This window comes from Dipodomys merriami, unplaced genomic scaffold, assembly GCF_024711535.1.
Source record: "Dipodomys merriami isolate MVZ:Mamm:240054 unplaced genomic scaffold, mDipMer1.0.p SCAF_176, whole genome shotgun sequence".
NCBI classification, from domain to species: Eukaryota; Metazoa; Chordata; class Mammalia; order Rodentia; family Heteromyidae; genus Dipodomys; species Dipodomys merriami.
The window spans coordinates 1,761,623-1,775,035 of NW_027203115.1; the positions used below are offsets into that span (position 1 = coordinate 1,761,623).

Consider the following 13,413-nt stretch of genomic DNA (forward strand, 5'->3'; position numbering starts at 1 on the left):
TCCGTCTCTTCTCACTCGCTCCAGTGATACCTAAAATAAGCAGCGCGCCCACCCACCCCACTTTCCATCCCTGCCACCCCACTTTCACCCCACCCACCCAAGGCTCCTCTGCTCCCCCAGGGCAGCCTGGAGCTCACAGCCAGAGGAGCAGCTGCCCGGTGTTATCTGTCTGACTTGGCCCAGCGATGAGTATCTGCAGTTAGAGCTCTTGGCAGGTCACAGCCTGTGTTTCATTCTTGTATTGTGAAGAGAGGTCAGTGTCTCTTCACACAGACACAACCCAGGGTCCCCTCTCTGGCCAGCTGAGTATTTTCCAGGCAAGAAAAGGCAGGCATCAAAGCCACCTTGGCCAAAATAGCCAAGGACAGTTCTTCGAGGCACTTCCACGGGACCACAGGAGTACAGCCTCCCTGGGGTGTCCCTGCCTGCTTGCGCCCTTCCCTTAAGTTGGCTCTGTGTTACCTCTCAGAAAGGACTTCTGCACCCGCAGCCCTTTGGACTTAAATTGGGAGAAGGCAGCTATGCAGCGAAAACAGTGCTTCCCGTAGTCCCCAGAAGGGCGGCTTTGCAGTTCCCCACTGTGGCCGAGAGGACTTTCGAATCTCACCCTGCTAGTGGTGCTATCACACCCTAAGAACCAGCCATCACAGTGAGGCACGTTTCCACCCCAAGTAAAGACGGAGCTCGTCTCCATTGATAAGACGCGCTTCATCTGGCGATGCTATTTCAGGAGCAAGCCTTCCCCTGTAGTAGGCACTACTGCTCCAAGTGGAGCCAGGCCTTTTTCCCTACTCGTATTATGCTAATCACTCCTTGCAAACAGGCAGACTTTGTAGGAGGTTTGCCTGGTTTTAGATGAAACATACGCCTTTGAAGCAAAGAGCCACAGTCGCTAAAAATACCACTTCCCGGCTGTTGATCCTCTCATTTGTAAAATGCATGTTTCCATTGTTAAATCTGTGGCAGCCCCTCTTAGAAGAGGGAAAATCTGCCACCACATCACCAGGACAGAGCCCTGCTCCAGCTCTGCCACTGATAGTTTATTTCCAAGAAGATCAAGATAGTCTCAAATGTATAGGAGTCTAAAGAGTTTTGAATTTATGGTTCTAAATATTGAAACCACACAAGCTAAAAATTGACATGATGCAAGAGAATAGAGTATAGACTGTGAAAAACCCTTTACCACCACCACCACTTCACACACACACACACACACACTCACACTCACACACTCACACACCTCTGTTCCTCTGTAGTCAGTTTGGTGTATTTTCTTCCAGAATACAGGCCTTGGTTTGTTTGTGGTTTTCCCTTAGCAGATTCTTCTAGATTTAGGATGATGTTGTGTAGCCTTTCTTGGCTTTACTCCTCACTGTCTTTGGGAAGGGCATGTTTTTGGGGTCCTATCTTAGTCAGACTCTGCACTCTACTTTCTAGACCAGAGCCCTGGGGTCCTCTCCCCTTCATAGAGCCTCCACATTCAGGTGTTAAAATCTCTCACGTCTCTGTGGTCTCAGTGTGAGACGGCTCAAGTGGGCAGTGGCACGATCCTGGGGAGGGAGGGAGCGGCACAAGCTCCGCTGGGAGGAAGAGAACTTAATCCATAACTGAATCCTGAAGTGTCTCACAAGGTAACTTCCAAGACTACTTCCAGTGTGGGGCTCTCGTTCTCATGCATTTAATCCAGTGAAGAGTTCCTGGGCCATCAATTTCCAGAACAAAATATCTATTTCGTGTATCTGAAAACGAATGATCCCAAAGGGAATTTTTCCGTCCTCCTGGAAGATGTTTAAAAACAGTATAAGTAAAAGAAAACTCTCCTTCCATTCGGCCACAAATACCTGATGCTGGCCCCTCTGTGCCATCTTTGTCCTACCATATCAGCTGTCCTCCCAGCCTTATAGGCCCTGAGCTTAGTACCGATTGCAGGAGGCCTGTGTGTGGCTGCTCTGTCTGATACGTGCTTTCTGTCACCAGTAGCGGGATTCGTGTCTGACTTCCCCTCTGTTTCCACCATTTATCTGTGCCCTTTGAGTAGACACTTACAAAGAGCTTCAGAAAACCATCTGATTCATAAAATAGCACAGAAGCCTCGGAGTACAGAACAAGAGAGGCTCTGCTCATTCTAGCTCCTAATCAGGGCACTGTCATCATCTGTCACATGTAGCCAGAAAGGTAGAATGGCTATGCCAGTTATATTGCTGGCAAGTTGAGCTTCTTCCCCAAAAAAGTTGATGCTGTGGGTGGTGAGACAAGTTCAGTGGTGGCCCGAGAATGCCATGTCTGAAATGAAGATGTCTGGAAGAATCTTCGCCAAGCACAGGTCTTCCCTGAGAGCTGTTCTTTTTCGTGTGTGAATTCAGATTGCCAGGGTTGGGCAGGGAGCAGCAGGGAAGCAGAGGGTGAAGCTCTAGGCAGAAACCAAGACATAGGGTCTTCCACCCAAAGCTGAAAGGCTGAGCCATGCTCTGTGGCCACCTGATCTCTGCTCAAGTGATCCTGGGGGGAAGAGAACCAGTCCCTCTCCTCAGGAGTGCTGTCTCCCTGGGTATCCAGAGTCATTTTGTTAATATCCCCCTACCCTAATCTTCTGAAACTGCTCTTCAGTCCTTTCCACCCAGCATGGCATTACCAGGGTGCAGCACATGGCCTTGGTGGATCCTCAGGCTTGCTCTGAAAAAGTGGGCTTGCACAATGCCAGCCTTCTAGAGGTGGGGCTTCTTCCCAGCCCTCCAAAGTGACTCCAGCAATAAGGCAGTTCAGAGGCCTGGTTGTAAAGGGTATCCACAGGCAGTGGCTCTCTACTGAAAGGTATCACCAGAAATCAAAACAGAGGCCTCTGATTGGAACTCCCTGAGAACAGCTGAAGTTCTACCAAGACCTTTAGCTGTCAGTAGAGGACTCTGATCACCTGGACTGCTAACTTGGGTCAGTAATTTGAGAAAAGAAAGCAGTCTTATCTCAGGACATAACCATGTGCACCATGGAACTGCTATACCACATCAAGCTTTTTGCTGTAGGACACTTGTGCTGAGGCCTGGACCAGCCTCCATGTTAATGAGGTAGAAGGGGATACCAGCTTTCCCAGGTGTGTTTGACTATATAAACCTCAAGGGGAGAGTGATCCTTTGGCCTGGAGAAAAGAAAGCTTTCAAGAATTGCTGGATAAAGTAAGGGAATATATGAACAGAACAGTATGGTAGCAGGAAGACTGTTGGGGCTGAGGTACCCCAGCAGTTAAGAGACACAGCAGAGCAGCCCTGCAGGGTTCCAGGCTCCCTAGTTGCTTGCCTGCCTTATTTCCCAGGTTACCATGTCATTTGAATGGGGAAATTGCAGAGATGGTGAAGTAGGTGTCTTTTCCTTGCCAGTCCCAAGATAGATGCTACCTCTGAGGAGCCAGGGCTGGCAAGGGATTGTAGCATCCCTGCTCTAGGCCTTGGAGCTGTAGAGATGGGAGCCCTGTGATGGGCAGGGAGAGGGACTGAGTCCAGGAGGTTGGTCTGTCCTTCTGCACATACCATAAGTGTGTGACATCTAGCCACAAGAGAACTTGAGTTCTGAGCTGTCCTGGGTTTATGGTCTCAGACCCATCCTGGACTACAGTACCTTCCTCTGACCCATGAGGGGGTAGAGGGTTGGAGCACGTGAGCCTGGCTGGAAGGTGGCAGGGGCACGGATGGCAGGCAGGTCTAGGCCAGGCGCAGTATACCAGACTGTAGAGCCTCTTCGGGCAGGGTGCTCCACAGGGAGGCTGAGCACATCCTCAGGAGGAAATCCTGCCTGAGGATTCAAGGGGATAAGATTACGTCAGTGGCTCTCGGACAGTCACCAAGGAGACTCCAGGGCAATTGGGACTCAGGGGCACCGTTTCCCTGGCAGTTTCAGCCCTGGATTCAGAGCAGCAGCCTTGATCACATCTCCCTGGACACTAGTAATCATGATATTAAAATCTCCCCCTACCCCCAGTCCTTAGGCAACAGCTGGCCTGGGACCCTTACTCAGAAGCTGCCACCCCTAACAGGTTTCTAGGAACCCACTGATGAGGTAACCCTGTTGACCCCACCCTAGGGCTGTTTTTAGGGCCAAGCTGTGAGCTCGGTTTCCCTCCTGCCCCCTGGAGACAAGCCATCACCCAGGAGGGCAAGATTAAGTGTGGACATTAGGCTTGTACTGGCCTATCCAGATCTGGCCAGTGTCTGCCACCCACAGAGGAGACCCCAGGTGGAAGGTGATTTGCAGATGTTAACACTGTGTGGGAGCCACTGGGAACTTCTGGAGAAGGTCAGGCCTCAGTGGGCTGACAGTGTAGCTCAATGGCAAATCACTTCCCTTGAATGCACAGGCACTGGGTTCCATCTTCAGCACCACAAAGAAATAGAACACAAAAAAAGTCCTAAGGATACCTGTGGCAAAAAAAAAAAAAAAATTCTCATGCATGTCCAAGGGCCTGAGCAGCAGAGCATGGAGCCTGAAAATTGGGTATGTGGAAAGGCAGCAGTGAGAACACCAGTCGTGGGTGGTGATGAGAGGGACCTGGACAATGCCTTACATCTGACCTTATTTACATTCTTCGTTAGAAAGGGCATGGGCCACAATAATACCTGTCCCTGCTGAAAGGATGTAATGTACTTGACATATCTATGTAAACAACCCACGCAAATGGCCATTGTTTGTGACCAGTTAGGAAGGAAATGCTGGCTCTGGCACAAAGGAGATCACTGTGACTATGGAAGACGAGACCAGTGTTCCCAAGGCACTAGTGGAACTCAGCATGGCTTGGACTTGATTGTCACAGAGACAACAGGATTTCCTTTAGTGACCCATCCCTTTTTTCACTTGCTGTGAGCATTCTGAAGAGGAAACGAGCACTCAGGAGCTGTGGCCGTCCATACCAAGGGTTTTCATAGCCAGTGAGTGATCATTCATTGTCTTCACTTCATGGAAGTTACACCCCTACTTCCCAGCTCTGACTTGCATTCAGCTATATTCTAGGATTCTTCCCGTAGGATACAAGGTGCAGCCTCTTCTCTGAGACACAAACCATACCTCATTGAATAGCAGAGCCTCCTTGTCGCTTCTGGAAGTGCATCAACCAAAACTAGACATCTCACAAAATCTTTGCCAGCATCCACCTGCTTCCTAGGACCCTCCTTGTATTCCCCACATAGGAGTCAAATTCCAAACACAACAAGTGACCAGCCCCACTGCCCTTTCTCGCTGCTGATTTTCATTTCCAGGAGTATACATATCCCCAATCCCCTCCGGCGAGGGGAGGGGGGAAGGAGGAATGGTGGGGGGAGACGAGGACAGGGGAGCCATGAGAAGCTCATGGTCTACACTGAGGACCCACAGGAGGGATGGGGGGAACCAAGCACTTTTCTCAGAAGCATTGGTGGGAACCAGCAACCTCAGTACAGAAGCCTTTGAGAAGGTGGGGGGACTGGAGAACTACCTATGGATGGGCCGGGTTATGTGAAAAGAGCACATGGAAGATATGGCCCAGCTAGTCCCTAGGCCAAGCAGAAAGTGACTGCTCTTCTGGGGAGGTAAGGGTCCAGCCCTTCGACTGGCAGGGTGAGCTGCCCTGCTCTGCCCCGCACAGCTAAGTCCCTAGAGCAAACTCTGAGTGAGGCCTAGCCACCCCAAATGTGTCCATGTGGAGGATTTTCCATGAAGCTCCTGTCCTCCACTCTGGGGAGACTTAGCCTGGAAGCTTCTAGATGAGCCTACCAGGTGTCTGCAACAACTCCACCCCCACCCTAACAGTAATGCCTCTTAAGCTGAAGGACAGACAGCTGAGAGCATAAAAGGCCTTTTTCTTCCTCTTTCCCATCATCCATCCATCCCTTTCTACCAACTCCCAGCAAGACCCAGGAAAAACAAGCCTTCGACTGCCTCCCACCCCCGCCCCCCGGGAAACTTTTAAGTGTATCAGACACATCGACTGCATTAAACGCAATGAATTTTTAAGGCATGAGTTGGCAGGGTTACCGTGGCTGCCTTTGCCCTGAGGGGCACACTGCCCAGGACTGACTGAAATAAATAAAACAGATTTACAGTGTTCATACTTGCAAAGCAGAGTTGGAAAGGAAAAGAGGGACAGGGCACAGTGAAACTCTGGAGCCTTCTGAATCTCCAGTGGGAACTACTTCTCTCCACCCTACGCTTCTACTCACCCCAAAGCCACTTGCCCTTTAAGTTCCTGAAGGATCCCAGCTGTTGGGAACAGACACAGCAGGGAGCCGTCCCTTCTCCCAAGGGGACACTCTTGAGTCCCAGCATTTTCCAGCCTTGCTATTAGGTCACACTCCGGGTTTGTTGCCTACAAGACTCAAGCATTCCTGCCCCTGCCCCCTTGGCCTTGGGCCACTGAAGGGCATATTGACATCAACAAGTGGCCACTATAGAGAGGAAGTGAGGATGGGGACACACACACACACACACACAACTGGCTGAGGGTAGAAAGGAAGAACTACTGTCTAGGCCGGAGGGAGAAGAGGAGGACACTGAGTGGGAAGCCAGGTGGAGGCGGCTGGCCCTGGGACCTGTGTACATCAGGCACTGAAGCTTGTTGCCCTCCTGCCCCCACTTTGCTCTGAGAGCCTTGAGCCAGGACTACATTCCCATTGCCGTCCACAGCCTCTAGAGCCCCTGACCCCTGTCCAAGGCCGGCATTGGCTAGTGTGGGAGGACAGACTTGACACCCCACCCCTCTCCAGGTGGGGCCCACCTAGCCCTGTGAGACAGCAGAACTGGACCTGCCTAGATGACAAGTGGTACTCAATGGCCTAGCCAATGAGATAGGGCCATATTAAGGGGTGCATAGGCATAGGCCTGCTGGGAGTTTCAGGGAGTTTGAGGAGATGTCAGAACTCTATATGCGGTCCAGCCCAACACCCCCACCACACACACACACACACACACACACACACACAGAGTTAGGCAGTGGTGGCTCATGCCTGTAATCCTAGCTACTCATGAGGCTGAGATCTGAGGGTCACAGTTTGAAGCCAGCCTGGGCAAGGAAGTCTGAGAGACTCTTAATCACAGAAAAGGCTGGAAGTGGTGCTGTGGCTTAAGCGGTAGAACACTAGCCTTGAGCAAAAGGAGCTCAGGGATAGTGCTCAAGCCAGAGTTCAATCCCCAGGACTAGCCCCCACCCAAAAAAAAAAAAAAAATCATCCACAAAAAAAAAAAAATCATGCACTAACAAGGAATACTTCACAATGCCTGGTCCCCTTGATTTCTCCGAGACCTCCCCATTCAGTCTGGGACTTGCAGCTGAGATTTCCCCTGCGTTTTCTGTTTGTCTCAGGCCAGCGAGCACTGAGTGGTCAGCAAGTGCTGGGGCAGAAGTGGATAGTGTTAATAGCGGTGGGAGAGGGAGGCAGGAAGGTGAACGCTTCTCAGCCTCGCTGTTTCTCCTTGCTCAGGTCTGGAGCCATCTCTCCCCTGTCCAGGCCAGCTGCTCAGCGCTCTGCTGGTGTCTGTCGTAGGACAGTGACCGCGTTGTTAGTAGTCAGCAGTGACAAAGGCTCATCTCCATTTTCTACCTCAAGTCCTTCTGGTGCCCTTCCCACACTCCTGCCTGGTAGTGTGGGTTTGGTCCCCTAGAGGACAAATTACCTAGCACCCCACAGTCCTTTTAGCTTTGGGGCTCCACCGGGCCTCCTCCCTCCCTCCTTCCCAGTCTGAACACTCACCCCAAGCATCCCTTCCTAAGAGCAAAGACCTCTCTCTGCCTCTGCCTTGGGTCATTGCCTCCAAAAGGCCAGGAAGGAGGGGTGAGGGAGAGGAGGCAGTCAGCAGCCCTCACCAGCCAGCGAGGACAGCAGCCGCGCTCTGGCACCCTTGGTCCACACAAGTGATGTGCTGAGCCAGGAAAGCCCAGGAAGGGATCAAGCACAAGTGTCAGGGCACAGCAGCCAGGAGACCTGGGGAGGATCGGCTGACAGTGCAGTCGGGGAGAGGCTTTTTTGACCCTTAGTGACCTTTCTGGTCTTGTCTCAAGGGTGCAAGGAGTGGGGTCATGGGAACAAGTGTTCCCCGAAGCCACGTGGCAGGGTCGAGATCTCCAGGCAAAACACCAAGGGGACTCAGAATCCATGCCCACCAAAAAAGGGTGCTGGGAGTCAGGCCTCCACCCTCTAGGACCCACGCCCTGGAGTGCAGCCTCTGTACCTGCAGGCAGGCCCGGGAGTGAAAGGTCCATTCCCGCCCCTCCACCATGTCAATCCACCTGACCCCCAGGGTAGGTCTGTCCTGAAAGGACCTGCCCACAGTCCCCAGCACCATGCAAGCTGCCTCATTCTCTGCCCCTCTCCCCAGCTGAGCCTCCATCCAGCCAAGGGGGTGGGGGGGACTTTGCGGCGGAGGGGGCAGGCAGTAGGAAGAAGCACTGGGCTGTTTGGAGACAATGGCCATGGAGCAGCTCCTCTGTTGGTCTTCATCCATGGATGCTTGGTCTAAGTTGGCCTGCTTGGTCAGCATTGTGGCTGGAGGAACAGGGACGCAAAGGCTCACCAGCCTGACAAGTGTGGTACAGCCACTTGAGGCAGACACTGCCTGCCCCAAGTACTGCCCCTGGCCCTGTGAGCCCTTGGTAGGAAGGAGAGAGGCCAGAGGGCAGCAGCAGGAAGCCTAAAAGTAAAAGACAGAGCCGTGTCCATGGGCCCGTGTCCAGCTGCCCCTTTCTCCCCACTCAGGACTCTTCCTCAGTGGTCTTCAGCCCTCCTCCCAGGCCATTTCCTTCCAGCTGTTCCCTGGCGCACACCTTACTGACAGGACACATGTGCCTATAGACCCCTGCCCACTATCAGAATGGACAAGCGTTCCCCATGCCCCCCCCCCACCCTCCAGACGCCACTCAGATTCCCTCCCACCTCACCTTCCTGCCTCAGCCCCAAGCACTTCCCAGGCCGCTGTCTCGTGGTGAATAGCCCTTTCATGTGGGTATTAAAAAATATGAGCAAATGTGTAATGCTTGCAAGCTGTGTTCCATTATTGACGCTGTGCTTGAGAGCCAGGCAGACAACTCAAGCCAGGCCAGGGCTCCACAGAGAAATGATGACGCAGCAGCCCTGCACGGCAGCCATCTGCCAGGCCTCTGCCCGGCAGCCACGGGCACCGAGGGGGCGGGGTGTTGAGGAGGGACTCTGGTTCTGGAAGTTGCTCTTCTGAGTCTGAGTTCTCTGTTCTTCTCCAGTCAGCTGTGTGTCGAGCAATGTGAGTTCTCTCTGAACCTCAGACTCCTCCTCTCCACATGGGGGTGCAGCCACATATACCCTGCCGCAGCAAGATGCCATAGAAGCAGCTCAGCCCAGTCACCTGGGAGTCGTCGTCGTCTTTCTCCTCAAGCCTAGGGTGACCTTGTGGGGAAGAAGCTGTGCCTCCCACTCTGCCCTTTCCCTTGCTGCAGGGCGGGATCCGTGCTGGGTGGAACCTGGCCGCCTCAGGCCCAGGAGCATCACCCCTAGCCTCTGCTGTAGTCTCTTAGCAGGGTTAGCAGCAAATGTCCAGAGCCTGGGGGGAAAGGGGAGTTCTGAGGCCAGGCTGGGTGTTCCCAACTTCTGCACTCTGAGTACCTGCTCCCTGCTTCCTCTGCCCTCCATGGTCTTTTCAGTAGAGAGACGCCTGGCAAGGTGGTGTCATGGTTGACACACCAGCATGATGTGAACCACCAGTCTTGGGCTGGAACCTCCAGAACTATGAACTAAAGAAACCCTTTGTCTTCAGAAGTTCATGGCCGCGGGCATTTTGTCACAGTAACGAAAAGCTGATAGATTGGTGCCAGTCCTTCAGGCTGCCATGGAAGCATGTACTCCAGAGTCATCCTGGCATGAGTTGGCCCCCCCAAATCTTCTTCAGCAAGAGAGGGAAGAGACAGAGAGGACTGAGGAGGCAGGGCAGCCCTGGCCTAGAAGGTGAGGGTAAAAGTGTAACTCAGGCCATGTGGTGGTATATGTCTGCCATCCCAGAGGCACCTGGAAGCCAGGTAGATCACAGTCACACTGGCCCTGTGCACAAGGCTCAAACCCCCTGTCAGAAAAGTAACTAAAGTGAAAAGGGCTAGAGGCATGGCTCAAGTGGTAGAGCATCTCCCTAGCAAGTACAAAACCCTGAGTGCAAGCCACAGTATTGCCAAGAGAGAAGGGAAGGAAGAAGAGGGGAGGGAAGGAGGCTGCCTGCTACATACCAGGCCCTCGTGTGGGTTGCAGACAAGGCCCTGCCTTAGCAGGGATAGATGGGAATGGAGCAGACAAGTGCCCCACAAGACAGGAGCAGATGCTCTGAGAAAAGCAGGACTACACTTAAAAGCAGGAATAGATGTGTCGAACCAAGGCCTCAGTAGGACCCAGGCAGAGCTGAGACCTCCATGGCCAGAGCTTTGCTGGAATACAGCAAGGCCTCAAGGCACGGCATGCATGTACGTCTGAAACAGAAGGAAAGCCTGGGAAGTTATTCTGAGCAAAAGATGTAGGAGCTGAAGCTGGAGAGGAAGCCACCAGAAGACATGAGGTCTTGTAGATGGTCCAGTGAGAAGCCTCTGGTAAGGACCCAGTACAGACCCCACGCTCATTTAGAAGCATGAAGAGGTCTCGGGACGGACCCAGCAAGAGATGACTGGCTCTTGCCCCTGACAGTAGTAGCTGAGCAGGACAAGGAGACTGAGGCAGGAAACTGGCAGAAGGCAAAGCCTTGGGTCTGCTGCCCGGCTGGATGGAGGGCCTGGCGATAAGGATTCTTTGGTATGGACTTGAACAGCTGGATGACCACTGATGCCATTCACTACAGTGGAAGGCAGCTCTACAGGGACTTGAAGTTAGGTTGTAGCCTTGCAAGGCTTGAAGTGCCTGACGGGCAGCCAGCAGAGACATTTACTGCAAGCACTGTCCCACCAAGAGCTTGGAGCTCTGGACAGGAGAGACACTTGCGAGACCACTGACTCCAGGCAGCTGTGGATATACCCACGGGACCCCAAAGACCCAGAGAGACACGCCAGAGAAGAATAGAGGGACCCCCGACCACAGCGGTGCAGGCGCAGTCAGCAAGGTGGAAGGAAAAAAAAAAAACAAGAGAAGGTACTGTCCAACAGTGGCAAGAGAAGCCTGTTTCCAGAAAATCCCACCATCCCTGAACTGTAGTACGGTCTGCATTCCCCAGGTTGGGACACCTGGAGAACACGGCACTGTCTCGCCTCACCTCTACTGCTCCCTCCTCACCCTCCCCAGCCCATCCTCCCCGGAGAGGCCCCACCCTCCGGCTGGCCTTGGGTCCCTGGAGAGCGCTGCCTGGCAGCCACTCAGCTGTTGGCCTCCGTCATGGAGACGGCAGCAGCTGCAGGCGACGGGCACTTGTGACCATTTGTCAGAGCGCTGCCCGCCCTCTCCAGCCTGCCCTTCTGGAACATTTCTGTCTTATGGCCTTGGAGATAGGCCTTGGAGAGGGGTGGGAGGGGACAGGAAACCCTGTCTGGGTTCTGCAGAAGGGTCACTGCCTCTCAACTGTGTGTGGAGGCAATATGCCCCACGTGGGGACTGGCCGTTGTTCCCACTATGGGGGACTCATGCCCACGTGCCACATGCTGAATACTGGGTGCCTCACAGGAGATGCGCGCCGTCTTCCCAGTCGCCTGCCACTAGTTCCCCCCCTTTTACAGACATGCCCCCAATAAAGCCACGGTGAGATTGCTATACAGAGACACTGGTACCGCACAGCTGGGGATGGGGCAGCAGACTCCAAGGCCTTTGCCCACCCAGATGAATGTGTGTAGCAGAGTTGATGGTGTGCCCACCTCCTTCCCAGGTCCATACTACCCATCTCCCACTGAGCTGAAGTCTCATTGGGATTTCTCTTGCTCAAGCCTGCTACTTCCACGTGGGGCAAGGCTGGAGACAGCCTGCCCACTGTTTTGCCTTCGTGGTTTGGCCTCTCCATTACCAAATGCTCTGGGATTTTTCCAGAGCAGGCAGTGGGGTGGGGTGGAATCTTCTCCAGCCTGGTCACAAAGCCATGGCTGGAATTCAGAGGGAAGCAGGAAATGGACGACTGATCATGCGAACTGTGATCAGTATGCTGTCAGAGCCTAGAAGAAACTAGACCTCTATCAGGCCTATAGCCTCCAAGTGTGGCTCCTGTTGCTTAGTGCCTGAGACCTCGAGGCCCAGGCCCCTGGGTCAGGGACTAGGAGTCAGGAGACGGTATCGGCTGCACATTGGAGGTTGTGAGGGCAGAGCGCCATGAGCCACCACCCCCCTCCACCAGGTTGCCCACTCCAGCCCCATGCCAGCCAGGTCATCATTGCCCAGGTGGCTTGGGGGGCTCTTCCCATCTAGACTGGGCCTCTGAAAGCATGGTGGCCTGGTCAGCAGGCTGACGTCACCCTGCTTTGGAAATCCTGGAAAAGCTACTTTTCTTCCTTCCCCAGACTCCCTGGCTTCATTTTTACAACAGGAAAACGCGTGTGCTAAGTTTAGCCCCTACTCCCGGGACTTCTACTGGAGGAGGGACATGGGGGGCCAGTGGGGCCAGGTGCTGGTTCACCCGGTCCCACATCTTGATCCAGCTTCTTCCCATCTCCAAACCCGTTTCCTCGTCTACAGCAGGAAGACAAAGCTCAGGGCCATCCCAGGGTCCCTTCAGCCCAATGATTGGCCTTTCATGTTCCTGCCACCTGCAGGTTTCACTCTAAGCAGAAGACAAGGATGTGAGCAGCATAGCCCCTGATTGCGGTGGGTGGGGGGTGCTTTCTTGAGGGGAAATATTAATGTATGACTTGTATGTGGAGAACATGTCAGATGAAGGTGAGGTTTGTCGAGAGGGAATATCCAGAAGCAGCAGCAGTTCCTTGACAGGTGGGACCCCAGTGTATATGTAAGAGCTCAGAAGATGGCAGGGCTGGGTGGGCAGCATGGGTTAGGCCTCCTGCAAGCATCTTTGAGGTCCTCCTGTGCCTCAGGGTCTGAGTGCCAAACAAGCCCAAGAAAGAAGGGGTCCTCCCAGGCTCCTGGAGCATCAGGAGGAGGCTTCCCAAACCCAAACCCGTGCCCAGCCGTGTCCAGGCCGCCAGAACCTCATTCCCCTCCGACTGTTTTGCAGGCAGCTCTGTCTTCTACTAAACGCAGAGAACATCTTCCACTCGATGGCCGACATCCTGCTCCAGGAGGAGGACCTCAAGTTTGCCTCCACCATGGTGCACACCCTCAACACCATCCTGCTCACCTCTGCCGAGCTCTTCCAACTGAGGAACCAGCTCAAGGACCTGAAGACTCTGGTACTCTGTGCCCAGGGGCTCCAACCCTGGGTCAGGCTTGCATGCACACACACACACTCTGCCACCCCTTGGCTGCCCCAGGAGAATCATGGAGGAGACAAGAAGGAAATAGGGACCTTCTCTGGCTGTATAAAATA

The 13,413-nt window shown here is 53.6% G+C and overlaps 1 protein-coding gene across 1 annotated transcript in view; it reads left to right on the plus strand.

Moving 5' to 3' along the window:
- Positions 1–13,413, plus strand: part of Vac14 (VAC14 component of PIKFYVE complex) — a 92,407-nt gene that overhangs the window by 69,064 nt on the left and 9,930 nt on the right. The window contains exon 15 of the mRNA XM_070026254.1: positions 13,102–13,276. Within this exon, the coding sequence (XP_069882355.1) occupies positions 13,102–13,276 (175 nt within the window). The remainder of the gene's footprint in view (positions 1–13,101; positions 13,277–13,413) is intronic.